This window comes from Rhipicephalus sanguineus, chromosome 1 (assembly GCF_013339695.2).
Source record: "Rhipicephalus sanguineus isolate Rsan-2018 chromosome 1, BIME_Rsan_1.4, whole genome shotgun sequence".
Taxonomy (NCBI): domain Eukaryota; kingdom Metazoa; phylum Arthropoda; class Arachnida; order Ixodida; family Ixodidae; genus Rhipicephalus; species Rhipicephalus sanguineus.
The window spans coordinates 117,364,313-117,384,220 of NC_051176.1; the positions used below are offsets into that span (position 1 = coordinate 117,364,313).

At 44.0% G+C, this 19,908-nt stretch overlaps 2 protein-coding genes across 2 annotated transcripts in view; one reads left to right on the forward strand and one right to left on the reverse strand.

The window, feature by feature from the left end:
* Window positions 1-11,226, reverse strand: part of LOC119396534 (alcohol dehydrogenase class-3) — a 47,929-nt gene extending 36,703 nt beyond the window's left edge. Inside the window, exon 1 of the mRNA XM_037663793.2 lies at window positions 10,996-11,226. Within this exon, the coding sequence (XP_037519721.1) occupies window positions 10,996-11,034 (39 nt within the window). The 5' untranslated portion in view covers window positions 11,035-11,226. The remainder of the gene's footprint in view (window positions 1-10,995) is intronic.
* Window positions 11,227-11,723: 497 nt separating this feature from the next.
* Window positions 11,724-19,908, forward strand: part of LOC119396554 (uncharacterized) — a 29,458-nt gene continuing 21,273 nt past the window's right edge. The window contains exons 1-4 of the mRNA XM_037663816.2: window positions 11,724-11,993; window positions 17,392-17,518; window positions 18,872-18,980; window positions 19,517-19,642. Of these exons, the coding sequence (XP_037519744.1) occupies window positions 11,795-11,993; window positions 17,392-17,518; window positions 18,872-18,980; window positions 19,517-19,642 (561 nt within the window). The 5' untranslated portion in view covers window positions 11,724-11,794. The remainder of the gene's footprint in view (window positions 11,994-17,391; window positions 17,519-18,871; window positions 18,981-19,516; window positions 19,643-19,908) is intronic.

The window sequence follows — 19,908 nt, forward strand, 5'->3', positions numbered from 1 at the left end:
GGCTGATTTGGGCATATTGAGCGGAATAGTTACCGTGGTCGCCACAGGATGCCGCCATGTGCCAGCGTGCGGGCGCGGCGCTCACGATCACAATGACAGTTAGTCGGACGTTTGAAGAAAAAAGAAAAGAAAGTGCTCAAGGTCATGATGTGCTCTGACGAAGGGCAGCATCTTCTTGCCCCCTTGTCATCCCCCTCCCTGTGTAGCCTTCAGTGCGCTCGCTGGTACGAGAGGAGAGAGAAAGCGCTTGAAGCGTGCGACAAATCCCTGTCACTTCGCTCATACTTGATGGATTCTAAAAATTTTTGCAGCATGAGATTCATGAAGCGTCGTTCTCTAATAGCGAGACTATGCCATTAGAACACAGAAAAGTGTTGCAGGGCCCCTATAAGTCACATTACCAAGGGCATTATTAGCAACACTTACCAAGGTCTTGCAGAAACAAAAATGTACTTTCAAAACAGTAAGAGTGCCACCACCCCCTCCCAAGATAAAGAATTCTGAGGTGCTAAAAGCAAAAATACGCACACACGCAGGCATAAATGTTTTTGAACAAAACGGCATAAATAGATTAAACTACCACTGTGATGGGAGAAAAAAACTGTTCCCGACAGGCTAGTTAAATCAACAGACAATGAAGCCAAGGAAGGTATATATGGCACATTATTTGTGGTGTTTAACTGTAGTGTAGTAATTACAGTTGAAACTGATTTAACGAAGAGATGACGCTAGAATTATTTAGTTAAATCAAGAAGTTCCTAAAATCGAGAAAAGAATTTTTCGATGCTTCAAAATATAAAACTGTAACGTAGCGACACCAAAAAGCTACCATGGCATTGTATTTGCCAGTAACACCCGCCTGTGCGTGTGAAAAGTCTGTGAGGGCAGTCCCGTGATGGAGCCTCCCATGTGTAGGCAATGCAGGCCTGGTAGATGGCCACGTGAAGCTATGACAGGTAGATGTTTTAACGTGATGGTGTTAGAGCGCACGCTGAAAGAAAAACTCGTCTATGCCAAAATTAGAAGGAAATCAACACTTTTTTAACTCATTTATTTCAGAAAAAGCTTTATTAAATTTGGTTTAGTGTTAAAGGGGCTCTCTAACACTATTCAGGACCCCATTTTTTACTTGCGGGTTGCGCAGACTGATGGCTGGGTATAATTTTAGCATAGGTCTAAGCACCGATATCAAATGATTTAGTATTTTAATAAAGTCACCACATCGCTGCTGACCGCATCAGCACGTAGTGGCGCTCGCCAGAACTATTGCGGGCGGAAATGACGACGATGCACGCCCCCAACGATTGGATAAACGTAACGTTAGAAGTGATCATGGCATGGCATCAAAGCTGAGATTACTATTGGGTTTCGTTTTTCTTTTCTGTGCTTTTTCGATGAACTCCAAATAGACGCGTGACAACAAAAAAAGATCACTACAACCACAAGACGACAGTGGCGCTGGCTGCCATTTTGCCTCTGGTTTTTTTAGCTGCACTGGTCGGATGTCCATACGAAAAGCTTCTCCCTCTTCCCTCTTTTTGCGTCTGTACGTTTGCGAGCTGCCTCTTTTCGCATGTGCGGTAGGCTCTTGATTGCTGAAGCGGTATCCTCTTCGTTGAATGACCTTGTAATTCGTTGGGCTGCTCACCGAACAACCCGCGTAGGGGCGACCGTGATTCACCGCCCTTGCCGCTCCACAAATTCCCTTCTCAGAATGAGAGGAGGGAATGACATGGAATGTCGTTGTAAGGAACAGCAGACAAAGCCTCGCTTCGAAGCAGTAGCACCCGTTCAAGTTCTGACAAATCAGGCGTCGGGCACCACATTTGTTACTATGGCAACGTCAACGATACGTTGGAAAAGACAAGCAACAATGGTGCGCAAGCTTCCTCTACGTAGGAGCTTTCAGCTTATTTCATTAGGGCTCTCTGAAACGTCAAAAGGAGAGTGAAATGCGGTCATATGACCCCGCAAAAATCGAGTTGAGGGTAGGCATTTTTTCCCTTGTATTTTGAATATTCTGGATCGAATAACTTCGGACTGTGTGCCACTATCGCTGCCGTTCTTGCTGCACTAATCTGTCGGTCAGTCTAAGCAATCCACGAGTAAAAAATGGGGCGTTGAAGAGTGTTGGAGGGCCCCTTTAAGATAATTTTGTTAATTCGGGTTGACGACAACATTTAATTTTATGGGTACCTGCTGGGGAATTAAAATTTCTTCGTTAGATCAGGAACTTCATAAAATCTAGTTTCGTTAGATTGAGTTTTAACGGTGTATATGACACAGGTGTAAAGGAATTAAAGTGGACGAAAGGACAACTTGCCGCCGGTAGGGACCAAACCTAACACTCCCAGGATTACGTATTTACTCGAATCTAACGCGCACCTTTTTTCCGGTAAAACGAGTCCAAAAATCGCATGCGCGTTAGAATCGAGTACCGAAAAAAAAAAAAAAAAAGAAACACGGTTATCATATTGCCATCGGCATTTCAAAATGGCCGCCTCCTACGCGCCAACGTTTATAGATATCTATAAACGTTGCTACGCGCCGTGGCCATTTCTCGTGTGCTGAGGAGATTGTCATCCCGTTCTGCGTTCGTATCGACGGCGTGGAAGTGCCGACTCCAAATACTCGACGAGTGCACCACGATGCCGCATTTAAAAGAACAGTTATTTCATGTGCAGAGACGGACGGAAATCGGGCCGCATCGCGGTCGTTCGGAGTTCCCGAAACGTGCGTGCAAGACTGGCGCAAACAGAAGCAGAAGATTTTTTACAGCAAAGCTTCACGAAAAGGTTTCAGTGGACCAAAGCAGGGCCGGTTTCCCGAAATCGAAGAGCGTTGACAGCGACAAGGAGTTGTCCGACAGCGACGAGGACTGATCCATTACGCGACTCGTATCGCCGCCGTAGTGGTGACAGTTTTAGCGGCAAGGCCCGCTTTTCGACTTTGTGTTTTACTTTTTTGAAACTTTACTTCTTTAAAACCCAAGTACTTGTTCTTCTGAATGGGTGAAGTTTGACTACTACGAACTTTTCTTGTTCTTTTCTCTCACGCAAAATGGGTGCGCGTTACAATCGATGTATTACTTTATTTTTTTTTTTTTGGTCGCGGAAAACGGGTGCGCGTTACAATCGAGGGCGCGGTAGAATCGAGTATACACGCATGGAAACACCGAATAAAGTCGACTGGAGGATGACCGCCGCCGTAGCTCAAGTGGTAGAGCATCGGATGCGTTATCTGAAGGTCGTAGGTTCCGTTTCTACTGGTGACAAGCTGTCTTTTTGTCAACTTTAATTTCTTCCCATTTATGTAATGATTACTACACTACAGTTAAAAGACTGCAAATAACGTCCCCTATACCTTATTTTGCTTCATTGTCTGTTGCTTTCATTAGGTTTTGTCGAATGTAAAAAAAAAAGAAATGAGCCTTTGATCCATTCCCCTTCTTTCATTCATTCATAGCGAGGGCCTTGTTCCGGCTGACTTGATGCCTTCAGGTAGTATGTGAAGGTTTATTGGTCAGCTGCCAGCTCGTAAAAATATCACATGCTACGTGATGCCAGCTGGCAAAAAAGTGTTCCACACTCGCCGTCATGGGTATAAGAGGCGTTGACTAACACTCCAAGGATTACACGCACAGAAGTATCAAATAAAATGAATGGGAGGTCAACTGCCCCCGTAGCTCAATTGGTAGAGCATCAGACGCATTATCCAAAGGTCGTAGGTTCGGTTCCTAGCGGTGGCAAGTTGTCTTTTCATCTACTTTAATTTCTTTGACATTTATGTCATAATTACTACACTACACAGACCACAAGTAATGCCCCTTATACCTTCCTTGGCTTCATTAGGCTGTGTAGAACGAATAAAAGAAGCACTTGATTCCCCTTCTGTTCCTGACAGGGTACCTTTGCCTGCTCAACAAATGTTCCATTAGAAGAAAAGTATGGACTTGTCATCAGAAAGAACGTCATCTATGAGAGAGCGCGGTTCAACTCTCGGAAACAAGAGCCGCACGAAAATGTCAACACGTTCGCGACCGAGCTGTTCAAGATGGCTGAAAGATGCGATTACGGAACTCTCAAAGACGAATTGATACGGGACAGGCTCGTAGTGGGCCTACGAGATGTGAAACTCAGCGAGAGGCTGTAACTTGACCCCGAACTCACGCTCGAGAAGGCGATCACAGCTGCTGCAATTCAGAGAGCGTGAAGCAGCAACACAAAGAAATACGCTCCATCGGACAGTCCACCCTCGACGTCGGCGAACTACACAGCCAGGCAAACTCAAAAAATCGTCGGAATGAAACAAAGGCACCCTCCAGGTCACGCCCACAACCAGGCCCGTAGCCGGGGGGGAGGGGGGAGGGGATTATATAATACATGATGTTTTACCAAACATAAATAATGAAAATAGGCGTTTTTCTCAAATGGTCAAGGTTTTCAGCAAGTGGGGCCCCTCCCGAAAGAAATTCCTGGCTATGGGCCTGCCCGCAACGCATGGGCAAGAAGGGAGACGAACGTTACAAATGGTGTGGAAATGTGCGCGACCACACGAAGGTACAGTGCCCCGCGGTGAACAAGACTTGCAACCATTGCGGGAAAAAGGGCCACTATGCGTGTGTGTGCCCCTCAAAGCCGTAGGACGGTTTCCCGAGCTCCCGAGAATGGCCTAAAGGACAAGAGCTATATTTAGGCGAAATGACTGTGGAAGCAAATACACCGTGGCGGATTACTGCAACTCTGAACAAGTCGCCTTTCACCTTCAAGGTCGACACCGGCGCGGACGTGACTGCGATCGCACATGACCAGTACGACAACGTCATGGGGCCCATCAAGCCAACGCAACAGCTGTTGATAGGCCCAGGTCAGACGACGATAGCCACTGTTGGATACGTCGACGCGACAGTCGCCTGGCGCAACACCGAAATCCAAGAAACAGTCTTCATCATCAAAGGACTCAAAGAAGCGCTGCTTAGTTGACCGGCTATAGAAGCACTAGGGATTCTTCAACGCCCTCTCGAGTTAGCTGAAACTCGCGCACAAGCAACGGATGTTCCGGACTTTTTGGCATCTTACCCCAGGCTAACTTCCGGGCTTTGATTCATGAAGACAGAGTACCACATCAAAGTCAGAAATGATGCCAAGCCATACGCAGTCACCTACCCGAGGCGCGTGCCACTTCCGCTGCTTCCACTTGTGAAGAAAGAGCTGAAAAGGATGGAGGACATGAGAGTCGTCCGGAAGATTGAGCATGCGACCGAATGGTGTTTCCCAATGGTCGTTGCACATAAGAAGAACAATGAGCTGCGCATCTGCGTTGACTATGGCCAGCTGAATCTACAAATATTACGTGAACGCGTGCTTATGCCTACAGTGGATGAGTGTCTTGCAAAACTTGCTGGTGCAACCGTTTTCAGCCGTCTAGACGCACGAGCAGGATACTGGCAGGTTCCCCTGGCCAAGGACTCTCGTTAATACACCACCTTCATCACACCAGTTGAGAGGTTCCAGTCCCTGAGGCTTCCTTTTGGGACCTCCACGGCACCGGAGTTCTACCAACGAGAGATGCTCCGCATACTCGAAGGACTAGACGGTGTGAGTTGTCTGCAAGACGACATCATAATCTCAGGAAAGGCAACCGAGGAACATGACACCAACCTACGGCTGGTGCTGAAGAAGCTGGAAGATGCAGGTGTTACTCTCAACACCGACAAGTGCTCTTTTCGCCAAACGCAAGTAACTTTCTTAGGACACGTCGTATCTGCAACAGGAATCAGCGCTGACCCAGGAAATGTCAGTGCCATAACCCAGCTCGACCCACCACGTGATGTGTCAGAAGTCAGGTCTTTGCTGGGCTCTGCAAACCATCTGGCGAAATTCCTCCCAGAACTAGCGGACTTTACGAAGCCTCTCAGAGACTTGCTACACCAAGATGCTGAATGGCACTGGGGTCCAGTTCAACCAGCAGAGTTTTGACAAACTCAAGCAAGCTTTAAGCAGGACACCGATTCTCACTCACTACAATGCTCAGCTGCCTCATACAGTGTCTGTGGACGCTTCCTCATATGGTCTTGGGGCGGTACTACTACAGCAGTCGCAACAAAGACTCTTACCGGTGGCATATGCATCACGCTCCCTCACGGTGACTGAGCAAACGAGATGTCCAAATCGAAAAGGAGGCTCTGGCAATCACATGGGCTTGTGAACATATCCGCAAGTACCTGTTAGGATAAACCTTTCATGTGGAGACAGACCACAAACCCCTAGTGCCGCTACTGATGACCAAACGTCTCGATGAGCTAAGTCCTCGCCTACAGCGTTTTAGGATGCGTCTTTTGGAGTACGACTAGACCATGTCCCACACTCCTGGCAACAAACTCTACACAGCGGATCTTCTCTCACGGAAGCCGTTAAAAAGAGCCAGCCGACGAAGATGAGAGAAAACTCGAGGCTGCAGTGCACGAGTTCGAAGAGTTGGTGCTTGAACAGCTCCTTGCTTCAAATCACATGCTCAACAGAATCAGAACCAGCATCCAGACAGACAAAACACTCTCCAAGGTAGCCACTTTCTGCACAACGTCTTGGCCAACGGTGCATGGGCTGTCCCCTGAGTGGCGAGTGAAATTTCACTCGTTGATGGTCTGCTCTTCAAAGGTGACAGAATAATCATCCCACCAGACATGAGGGTCGAAGTTCCCGAAAAACTCCATGCAGGCCACTTGGGCACAACAGGGTGTCGAGCAAGGGCAAGAGAAAGTGTATGGTGGCCAAGCATAGGGAAGCATATCAAAGACTTCGTGGACAAATGTCCAACCTGTCAGGAGCACAGAAAGCCAGGAACCGAGCCCCTGCTTCTAACTCCATTGCCCGCCCACCCTTGGGAAACGGTCGGCATCGATCTCTTCACGCTGGAGGGGAAGGAGTATGTCGTGGTAGTGGATTACTACTCCCGATTTATCGAGCTGGAGCAGCTGAAGAGAACAACTACAAAAGACATCGCCCAAGTCCTGGAACCAATATTTGCACGATTTGGTGTTCCGATGACAATACGCACAGACAATGGCCCGCAGTTCACTTCTGCGGAATTCAAGGAACTGGTGCAGCGCTGGGGAGCCACACACACGACCTCAAGCCCTTACTATGCGCAGAGCAACGGTATGGCTGAGAGAGCCGTGCAGACAGCAAAGCAGCTTCTGAGGAAGACCTCAAACATAAACGAAGCCCTGCTTGCCTAAAGAGCCTCACCTGGCATGGAAGGGTTTTCACCGGGAGAACTACTAATGGGCCGTCGCCTAAACACCACAATACCAACCACTCCAAGAATGCTAGCCCCAAAGTGGGATGACAGCGAGTTCAGAAAAAAGAACGAAGCCTATAGAGTGCAAGAAAAGCAACATACGACATCTGGCACAAGGCACAGGGCCGAGGACGCTTATCACCGGGCACAGCTGTACGCATCATCACTGGAGCTGCATCACATGGCATGGTGACACAGTCAGCGCCACAACAAAGGGCCTACATTGTGCAACTGACAGAGGGCCTGCAAGACGCACGGCAAGGCACCTGCAACCTCTGCGAGGCGTGAGCTCCACAAGAAGTGGGCGTGTTTGCAGGAAACCAGACTGCCTGGACTTGTAGGACTCAATCCTTTAAGAAAGGGGGGTGTCGTGGGCACCACCGATATCAGCGCCCCGAGCGGCAACGAAGTGAAGCGGACGCATTGGCGGGAAGAACCGCAGATCGGCGCGGCCATCACTACCATTACGGTGGTTGCATAGCATGTACTAATAAACAGTTATCTCGTTACCCTGGTTGCCGTTACTCCAATTCCGGCCACAGCCACGACAGAAACAGTTATTTGCATACAGAAAACAAGCACCTGTGAATTAACCCTTTGACACGCTATGTACACAATTGTGCATGCCACTTGTTTTTGTTAGTTGTATTGACTAGTGGCTAAGAAACAGCCAGATACATTGAGCTTTAGATGAATTGGCCTTCCTGCATAATAAATCTGTCTTCATTTCGCAGTGCATTGTTGCACACGATTACTTTGCTGAAGGCACTACCACGTTCGACGAGCCGTTCGACGTGCCGCTTCCCGCGAGCCACGTCTCAAGTACAATTTTTGTTTGCTCAGAATTGACATAACCGAAAACGAATGCACACTATATTCCTAGCCTGAGATTTGATTCTATTTATGCAAAAACAAGGCATGAATGACTTCAGAATAAATAGATATTTAATTGGGAATATAAAACACTAAAATTAGCATATTATGACATTATTTTTGTTGCAATAGAATATCGAGTGCCTCAAAATAACATTATACTGATGTCACGCATTTATAGAAAGTTCTCCACAGGTGGCGTCTGAAAAGGGTTAAAGAGCATTGTATACAACTTATAAGTCCCACAGAAACCGGTTAGTTCAGATGTTTCCATTCATGCTCAACCAGGGTGTTGCATCACGTTTTCAAGATGACTTAGACAGTGGCTGCCAGCTTTGTCAACCTGTACGAAAATTTTACATCGATCCACATCTTTCATAAATCTGTCTGTCACTAAGGTTTTTCACAGTGTTAATATATCAGAGTTATAATAGAAATTTTGGAACCTGCGACTATATACCCCCCCCCCCCCCATGCAACTAATATTGCTCAAGAAACTCAAAAGAATAAAATTACCATACTTTATTCCATTTTCAGTAGTGCCCTGTCTGTCTCTGTCTGTGCACGTATGTCGACCTCATTATTATACAGGATTTTAGGCAAATGCTTATTTCGTTCCTTGTGCTCCTATCGCGCCATTTTGACATATGAGCATGAATTATTAATAAGGGCTTTTATGACATTTTTAGTACCTATAAATGCCTATTTTTGGCGTTCGTGCCTAAATACTTGCAAATGGCTATAAATGCCTAATTTAAAAATTGGCACTTTTATGAACACTATTTAGCCTCATGTTTCGCTCCCGGGTACAATTTGAGACCATTATTCATGTTACCGCACAACACTGACTGTTCGGAACTATGGGGTTCAATCTAGCCCTCTAGTTAAACCAACTCCCGGAAACAACCACTAGCAGCAGTGAAGTGGGACATGCAGGCGAACATTTGCCGCCGCTCTCACATGGCGCGAGCGATTGGCGAATGTGAACCCGCGGAGAGCTATCAGTGGACATGGGCGTCCGGAGGGGGGTGCAAGGGGGGGCGGTTGCCCCCCCCTGGAATTTCGGATAATATCTTTCTATGCAGTAGCAATAAGCTGCACACGTTGGTTAGCACACAAAATGTCCGCATATCCGTGTGAAACGGCCTTCAGGATTGCCAGCCAACTTTGCACATTATTACATATTATTGACTAACCTTGCCGGTCGAGTCACGGTATTGAACCCCCCCCCCCCCCCAATGGATGCACCCCCCTGGAAAAATTTCTGCGGACGCCCTTGTCAGTGGAAAGGAGAGTGAAGAGCAACCACAACAAAAAAACTCAAGAAAAATGTGATGTGCTTTTTACTTTTTAATGTGTAATAAATTTACTTTTTAAGGTGTAAACTCTGCAGTAGCATAGTCAGAAAGTTTTTTCAGGGAAAGGGGGGGGGGGGGTTCAACCATACTTTGTCTTCGTGCATGCATTTGTGTATAGGTGCGTGCAGATATACACATGCAAATCTGAGAAGTTTGGGAGGGGGGTTGAATCCCCCCCCCCCCTCCGCCTGTCTACACCAGTGGTTCACTGCCGGGGAAAAAATTGGCTCTATGCAATTCTACCCGGCCAGTAGGGGGAACTCCTCCCTTCTGGTCTTTTAGCAATGTGTCTATCTACTCCTGCTCTGCCGTTCACAGTAATGCCGAAAAGACACCCGGGAGTGTGTTGACTCGACAGTGGACACTTGACTCACCGTGCGGGACAAAGCACAATCACACAGCTAATGTTCAACTGTTGGCCCCTTTGTGCCATCTTAAGCAATAACATTTTTTTGTTTTCCTGTCGTACATAGAGGTTGCGCACGTCTTCGTTTGAAATTACTTGCTTCCATGTGAAAGTTTATTGTGCCTATATTACAATATTGGAGGCTTAAAACAATGTTTTGCCTGCCTATTTTTGGCGCCTAAAACCAGCTTTTTTAATGCCTAAAAAATCCTGCCTCTACTCACTATACGTCATGTAGTGTCAATAATGAAACCGTTAGTCTAGAGTACTCATCAACTGGTGTTGCATAACTCTCGCTTAACAGGATTACTGTTTATATGCTTCTTTTAGGGTGCATATACAGTAACTCCACCCATTTCTCAACTCAGTGTCGGTGACATCTGCTGGCTGTAAAAAGAGGCGGGCGCGCGCCTCCACCCCCATTCTTTCCCCCTCCCCAAATACCCAGTCCGGCCTATCATGACCGAACTTGAAGGGAGGAGTGCACGTCGCGTTTCCTGCCTAGTCAAACCACGGCCCAGTTTTGCTTCTTCCGCTCGCTAGGGTGTGCATCATGGCGCTGCAGTCGCATGCGGCAAACTGCATCGCAAGGAGCCTAGAAGTTCAATGAAATAGAAATGCAATGTTTCGGCAATCGATAAATCATGCGTCCCGTCAAATCATGCAATAAAATTAAGATCACATGTGCGCATAGTGATGCACAAAAAGAAAAGCGTGCGTCTTTCTTGAAGTAAACTTATGATTTCACCAGGCACCTTTTTACATATACGTCAAGATAGGGGCAAGCGAAACTACTGTATTTTCCGAAAACAAGCATTTCAAGAAGGCGATTTGCATATGACGGTGTCAGTCACACGCGTCACGCAGCCCCAAAATAAAAACTCGGGAACTCCGTTCTTGACATATATTGCACAGTTATCCAAGAAGTTAAATTTCCATTGCCCGTTTCCTGGCATACTCCAGAACAGCAGGTGGGACTCGACGCGTCAAAGTGGCATGCTGTAAGTGCCGTGATAAAGATAACACAGCCGGCAAGAAATACTAGGACGAGCAACTGACCTTGCCCTGGGTGGCATCGCTTGGTCCTCCCGCCGACATGATGACAGCCCACAACAACAGCTAGTACAGAAATGCTACTAAGCTACTAACCCCAGTACTGCTACTGCTGCTACTCGATGCTCCTTGACGCCTCGACGCACCCACGTTAGACAAATCGCACGATAGACGCGATACAACCAACACAGCAACAACAACCGGCTTCTGCACACGACCCGCAAGTTTTGCTTTTCATGCGCTGCGTATTTCCATGTGCAGGAAGAGAACATAAGCTAGTAAAAAATGTCTTGTGTCTTGACCACGCCTTAACTAATTGAGACGTTTCGAATAAGCCGCAATTTACTGATTTGGTAATATTTCTAACAAGTTGTAATAATGAACAGCTCGTAGGCTCGTAAGATAGCAGCGGGCTAACATTCAAAATACACATCACCACGATGTTGACTAGTTTCACTTTCGGTTGTCCTTCGCATAAATGAATGCAATGCTACAAAAATTTAGCACAGTCTATTTCATTTAAAACCAATTAATTTCTGTACGTGTACTTCTTTAAAACTTGTTAGTGTCACGATGTGGGGACAAAATTTCATCTAGCGCTAGAAGCAGTTATGGTTAAAATGCTATGAGACCTCAGTGACAAGTTTTTTTAGTATTGTATACTATTTTTCTTTAGCCAACCCACCCAATTACAGCAACCACCGATGCCATCGGCATCATCACATCGCTTCTGTACGAAGATGGCGAAGGCGCCGTCGGCTTGTGCAGTTAGTGTGTAGTGAATGAAATCTTCAGCTGCATTACCATGGATGGCGATCACGCGGGCTACGTTAGCTTACCGACAACCGTGGACGTTGACCATTCAGGTTACGTTACCTTGACGCCCCCTGTCATGGAAGTTGGGGCAAAATTTTCTTCGCTGGAAGACCTTAGCGCTGCACTCAGGCTGTACGAGGAGACTCACTTCACACAGTTTTGGAGGAGCTCTTCACGGACGATCCTGGGTAGGTTACGCGTATCTCCGTTGATAGGCAGTGCAGATAACTCACTACTGGCCACGCTAAGCTTGTGAGCCGTTGTCATGTTTCCACCTGAATGTCCCACGTTCATTATTTTGATCGAAAAGATGCCAGTCGAAGAGCGACGTAAAGTGTGTGACGGTATTAACCAGTGTTCAGTGCGTGACGGTGCTAACCAGTGTTCATGCACAACTTCTCGAATACGCAGGTAACACGGTCTATTTGCATATTCGTTCAGTTGTGCGGTCAATAAGAAGCGGTTTTACTGTGTTGTCGTTTGTGTGCATGGCTGTTCAAACTCGTGCAGCGTATCGCGACAGCACAGGTGGCTTTAGTTTGTTGCTCGATCGAACAAAGTAAACACTCGGCACTCTGCGTAGCACGTAAACATTTAAATGTTATGGCAAATCTGGTGAACCGTTATGGTGTTCGGTTAACGCTACTGCCAGTAGCATGTGATTATGGATTAGCAGGTTAACCTCGATGACGCTGGTCTGATAGACAACACGAAGCCGGTTTACTAATGCTAATGTGGACAGAGTAAGAAACCTATGAAGGTTTGTCAAGATGCACTGTCGGGGATAGTAATCGTTTTGCTATGTTCGACACACTCTTGCGTATTATTTAATATTAGGCAGTTTTAGAACAGCGTACGCAAAGCTTTGCGTTGGCTTTTCGCGCAACTGCGCATGCGTCTAACGCTAATCGCTTGCGGCCTCCCGTTAAGTGACAGAAATAGCGGGCCGCAAACGCTAACTTAGCGTACGCTATTCTAAAACTGCTATATTGAGTGCATGCTGTCAACGTGAGTTTATGCGCTGCAATTATTAATTAACCACCTGAATTTACTCAGTGTGATAAGGCCGTGCCTATACTTCGTTTCGAATTGGCATAAGAGAACAGAAAATTGGGTGAGTTAATTTGCAACGGGCAGTGCCAAAGATGGAGAAAAAAAAACGCAGCAGCACTCATCCTGTGTGTTCATTTCTTCATCGTTCTCGTTCACGCTGCCCATTCCAACGCATAGTAGGCAATGGTACAAAGAGTAGGGATACACTGCTTGCATTTAAACACACACACAAATATAGTATATATATATAGCAACGGACATGGTGGTGTAAGGGCCGAAGGTGTAGTAGACAGAAATGAGTAGAAGACCTTCGGTAACAGCAATGAGAGAGGAAAGGTTGATTCAGTGTGTCGACCGGAGTCCAGTTGCCATCAGGAAAGACCGGACCCTGGCCAAAACGTCCAATAAACTTTTCTTCTCTTACTGCTGTTACCGTGGCCCTTCTACTCATTTCTGTGTGTGTGTAGCCTATGAAAGAGAGGCATAAGTATGCATTATGCAACTTGATGTGACATTAACTCTTTTACTTGTATGTCATAAAATGTGACAGTTACAGAGAAGGTGTCACAGATTCTATTTTTCACCAAGTGGCAGCGTAACACATTCCTACGGCAAGTGTTTACAGCGCACTGCTCTACCATAACACAGTGTGTCATGTGTTGGAAGTACAAAGATGCACAAATAGCATGTGATATGACGTAACCCTTTGGATGGTATAGTTATAGTATGTGAAGTAGTTATTCCTTGCAAAAGAAAGCGTCAGGTGAAAAAATAAAAAACTGCATACGAAATTCATAGATTGAGACTTGTGTGACTGCACCATTGGGTAGCTTCAGCAACACTGTCTGCTGTATATGAAAACAGTTTGGGGAGGTAGCTGCAGGGACTACTTGTCAACTTCTCTTTAACCGTACCTGAACCTTGCACCATTAAACTTCACACATCTTCATTATAAGCATATTACAAGCAGATCACCTGGAGGGTTATAATTTTTCTTCTTTCTTTGTCAGTTGTAGAAAAGAAATGTGCTCCATTCACTGCCAAACCTGCAGGTATATTATGTCCACAATTGGGACTCCTTTGCCGATTGTGCTAGTTTTTACAAAAGCAGCTTCCTGTGGCAATGTGTGCCAAAAACGGAAAATTGTCCAAAATTGCACCAGAGGTGCTTCGCAATGTGTAATCTGGTAGTGGCCGCGAGCAGCAAGCGGATTTGTTCCTAGATATATAGTGCAGCCATTCTTGTTCTGAATACCTCACCCCAATAGTGCCTGTAGCAGAGTTTCTCGCCACTTTTGTGCTTTATGAAACTTTCCTATTGGCTCATCGTATGCCTACAGGGTAGTTCAGTACAACAGTTACCTCTTGTGCAGTGTAAGGCAGTACCAGAGTTACCTTTTTTTTTTTTTTCTTAGCTGCGCCTCTCAACTTGCGGTGTGGCGGCTTCACAGAGCGGCATAGCTTATATGTATTAGCAGGATGTGAAATGTTAAGAAATTATTTACAAACTACAAATTTGTGCACAGGTAATTGAAAGTTGACCTCTTAAGGTGGTAGGCCACCTTCAAAAGTCGAATTTTTTTCACGAGGTCGATTTTTAGTTTTTTGTTTTTTTGTGAACGCCCAAACATTCAAAAATATGTTGCAACAAAAATTATCCTCCTATCATCATTAGTTTGCAAGTTACACCAAGTTTTACATATGCCATGCTTGTATAGCGAAACCGAAACCACATTGTGTTTTTTTCGAAAGTAAGTGTTGTTTCGTCTATATTAATGATATTCAAAATACTTTATAAATTTTATTCTGACTGTTACAAAAGAGGATGTCATTAAATATAACTTTGTGTTTCTAATTGTTTTTAAATCTCTAAAAACAGCCACAGGGGGATGCACACCTCTTGCAAGCTCGGAAATCTTTCTTTGCGTTTTTCTCAAAATAAGATTTTGCTCCAAGTCATGTGATGCCAACATTCGTAACTTTTTTCTCAGCGTGTACTTCGAACTGAAATTTTGTATAATAGTTTACAACGTATATATCTGTGCAATGAACTAGAATAAAAGAAATTGATAAAATATTCTTAAATTCACAGCCAATTTTGCAAAAAGGTTCTGTCTAAACTGGCTCTTTTTCCCCGTCTTTTTGGTTTTAATAACATTACTTCCTTGATATTTGCTGCATAATATTTATCCTAGTTTATTGCACAGCTCCAACTTTTAGTTACACAAATACCTAAGCTTTATTGAATTATGCCACCCATTAGTCACTTATCACTGCTGGCGTGACTACCACTTTTAAGGCAATTTTTGACAAAGATCACCTCCCAAAAAATAAATAATCAATATTTTGCATTATAAATGGCTGGGTAAGTTAAATAAGACAGGCTTGGTTTGAAGAAAAAGTTATTTCAACGCTGGCTGCTCCTAAAAAAATTTTTTTTTGAGTGACCTACCACCTTAATGCTCGCAGGGTCCTCCATTTGCCAAAGTACCGTGTTCGTGCACAACTATAAAATTTGTTTCAGTTTCACTTTAAAATTGTCTTCATTCACAGTGCACTGTATTTAATATATCCTGAAAGATGAAAGCAATCTTGTTTACTTAGCCCTTGCATAAATATAAACCTGTGGATATCCTGTTATTTGCTTTTTTAAATTTCTTGTATATTATTGTATTTTTTCCCCTTCTTTTTGTCTTGCTCATGTTATATTCTGTTGTAGTGTATTACATTCTCCCTGTTTCTTTTCTTCTTCTTCTTTCTTTCTTTCTTTCTTTCTTTCTTTTTTTTTTTTTTTTTTTTTTTTTTTTTTTTTTTTTTTTAAGGTCTTAAAGAGACCGACAACTGATTTTTCTCGACCGAGTTTTTTACGTCGCAACCGGAAGCTCACCCTTCGTAGCATTTGTAGCTGCAGTGGTTTATCCGAAAAGCACGTAGTTATTTTATAAGCAGTATTTTTCGATCTGAAAGGCTCCAAACACGCATGGAGGCTTGCTCCAGCAACGCTGAGAATTGATAGCGATGCCGCTAGCCCTTGTGAAAGCTGTCGTTGTTCTGCTTTCGCAGGAGTTACTGTAACTATACTTAACCACCTTTATTTTGAGCTTTCCAACCATTTTGGAAAATAGCAAGCTGTTACAATGAGATGTGTGGCTTTATACACCTTCCCGGTATTTGTACAGCGTTGTGTGCGCCTGCGTCCAAGGTTGCCGCGCCTGTGTCATGGATGGCTTGTCCCGGCGTCGTTACTCTCCCGATACACGAGCCAAGCCAAGTAATCGAAAACGTAACTGTGCATATGCACGGCCGCACCGAGTAGCAGCACGCGTCATTTCTGAGACGAAGTGTAGGTAGCAAAACTATGTCGCTCCAAAATCTTAGCAACCTGGAAACTGCGTCCACGGTTGCATGAGCACGCTGAAAAGTTGCTCAAGACGCGCTGACGAGCATGGGATCATTACGTCACAGGAAGGCAGCGCCACTTTAATGCATATTACTAATGCAGGCCTATATGTACATTATTATGGAGTAATACCTTTTAATATAAAGAAACGAACAACATTTCAGTACTAACAAAAAAATCGACGATCGCGTACAGCAATCAACGGTCACGTGGCTGTCTTCATCACATCATTCATGTTTTTGCCGCCAGAAGCGCCACAGGTCATTTTTCGCGACTTTCAATTAAGAAATAAAAATATAAATCCATCTCTCACGAAGAAAACAGGGTTGGTTTGAGTCAGTGCAACGGACAATCTTTACTTCACTGGAGTCAACTCATTTCATATTCTGGGAAGTTATCGGTCCCTTTAAAATTGTCATGAATGTATGTGACATAATGTGCGATAACTGACTTACTTATCCTCACTCACAAACTCATTTTGATGTGTCTCTCTTCCTTTTATTGCCCAATGAAATCTTAAGGCAAATTCTTGCACATGCATGCTCTCACTTTTAGATGATCTTGTTCGTTAACACAGTCATGAAAGCATTTTCTCACATTTGGCTTTTATTACTATTTCTTTGCATTAAAACTGCCTGTTTCATTCCCATAAGGAATCGTGGCCTCACTGGAGGACATTCAACATAAACCTAAATATGGTCATGGTATTCTTCATACCATGACTAAGTTTTAAGACCAGTTTTTGTTTCTTTCACAAGATTGCTTCCTACAAAACATGTGGATAGTGACACCATCTGAAACTTGGATTGTTCTTTCATGGTGCACTAACGCCTTTCGTGTACCTATCAGATGGTAAGGGCATGATGTAAATTATGATGTGTATGCTGATAACCGATAGAATAAATTTTTCAACTTCTATGTGCCAGCTATTGCTTATTACACTAAGGCTTAACTAATGACAAGAAGTATTTCTTTGAAGGTTTTTGTTGTATGATGATGGCAAGATATCAGGCAGCAATGTAACAATAAATTGACAAGTTTGTTTATTAGAATTTTTTGTGATTAAATGTGTGTGAGTTAACGACTGTGTTGAAGTGTATTCCACAATATTTTTCTGTATTCTTGTGGTACAGGTGCAAGGAAAAAAGGCTTGAAAAGGCCCATCAAAGAAGAGCTGGTCTACTCAGAAATAATCTTCAGCTGTGCAAATGGTGGCCGAAAGTACACATCCAAATCCACAGGGGCACGTCCTAACCAGAGGTGGACAAATTGCTCTTCTCTTTCTTTTTTTCTTTTTCATAACTTGCTCTGTATTCAAATATATGCAAGTAAACTTTGATGTGTCTTGCCTTACTTATTTACTTATTAGAGAGTTCTAAAAATAGCATGCCAAAGCACATGCCTGTCAAAGTACATGCAGCTCATTTTACAATGTTGAGAGTGCTGTGTTAAAAAAAAATAATAAACTTGTGCAAAAGTTTGAAAAGGTGTTCAAAGATGGAGCAGGTCAATATTCAGAACCGTTTCTTTATACTCACCGTTTGTATCAGATATAGCAATAAACACAAAATGCCTCCTGCTGATAAAAATAATACTGTTGCCAACTGACAGCAATTAGTATTTGAAAACTTTGTACTCATCATTATGGCTGCTTCATTACCAACAAGACAACATTTGCGTATTTCTTGGAATCTCCACTGATTGCTGTGGAGATGGGGGATGTGTTAATGATGGAATATTAAAGCATTTTTAATCAACAGTAAAGGACCTTGGTCACCGATGCCAAATCCATGAATTTGTGATCGTCATTTAGGTGCTTCTCAACAATTTTGTCTTTTTATTTTTTGGGTAAACTTCATTCTTCGATACTCCCCAGCTCTTGCTGAGGCCGGTACTTGACTGTGTCCTCTTCATCAATGGCATATGCCAAAACAGCAGTGTTGACACTGGCCTTGCATGTGTACTAGCCACTGATGACAGTTCTCATTGTATCATGCTGCGTGAAATAGAACAAGACTCCAGTTGTTAAAACATTGAGATTGGCAAATCATTGAAAAAAAAAAGAATGGATGAAGCAGCACAAGAAACATAGGTTAAAGTCTTGTGTCTCTCTTTGTCAATCCATGTACATTAAATGCCTGGCAGTGTTAATGTGCACAGCTTAACAAAGCTGTTAGGTCTAGCTCTATTCCTTGGCTTGTTGGAGCAAGTATTGTATGTGTGATTCATTTTCAGCGCAATTTGCGCACATTTTTCTCCATGTTGTGACCTGCATGCAGATAGCAATTTTTGTCGAGTACACACACACTAAAATGCGTTGCCTAGTTCGTCAGCTCCTGGAAACTGCATTTTAAGATCACTGGAAGCGTCCTATGTGCGTGTTAGCCCATTGTCGGCATTACATAACATTGGTATTGCTGTTGCTGTTGGTCACAATGTTAGCCAGGCCACTGCTTGGGCCTTACAGAGGCCACCCGGTGTCTTTAGGCGATTGGAATGTGCTGCAGTTAGTATGGGCATTAATGCATATTTAAAGTGTATAATCTAAGCCACCTGAAGGCTTGAAAGCCACCTTGTGGCATTCCTGCATGATTTCCTGATTGCTCATTGCAGGACATTCAAGATTGGCTGCACGGCGAGGATAAAGGTAGTAGCTTCTGCAGATGGCAACTTCCTGGAAGTAAAGCTTCTTGATGATGTCCATAACCATCCTGTCAGCGAGGTCAGTGCTGTATAGTGTTTGACCCTTCTGGTGGTGTCTTGCTCGTAAAAGCTTAGAGAGCATGAAATGCTGGGTGCTTTTATCAAATGAAATCTTTTTCTGATTGCTAGAAACATAACATACACATACATATATATAGCAGGTCTCAGTAAAGTTGAAATAAAGGAAGTAAACTGTATGAACGAATTAATGCAACCAGTAAAGTCAGAGCAGCCCCTCAGCAGATGTAAAATATTAGTGGAATTTGTGTTCAGTGATCTCATAATAGATAGTGTTAACACCTGCAATATAATGGCAGCCCCTGTAGATTGCTGTATAAAAAGATGCCTAAGTTAAAGTAAACAATTTCTATTTCTCAAACATTGGCAACCTCAAATATTGGCATGTACTAAATGGACAAACACTTACGTGTAATTCTTTTTTATTTGCGGGTAATTTATGAACTGCAGGAACATATATATATATTATGAATTGAGTGAGCACGAAATATATACAAAAGGGAATGTGATTCAAGACTCTGTGGAATTTGTTGGCAGGCCTGTTTCCGGCAGCTACCAAAGCAACGACGACTGGCAGCTGATGACCTACTTGAAGCAAAGAAGCTTCTCACGTTTGGGTCAGATGATGAAGCCATTCAAAATTTTCTCGTCAGCACAGGCAAGGTATGTTCTTTCTTCACTGTGACATTAATCTTCTTTCTGTTCTTTTTTCACTCATTAGCATTGTCATTTTCACCTGCTCTTACCCTTTTTTTTTTTTGCTTTCACATATATTCAGCCATGGAAACAAGAAGTGAATCCAAGTAGTCCTGAAAATGACGATGCTACAGTATGGGACATTAGAAAGCATGACAACAATGTTGCGATGATCCCATATATGCACCAGGTCAATACATGGGTGTGCAGATGGTCTTTGCAGCATCGAACAA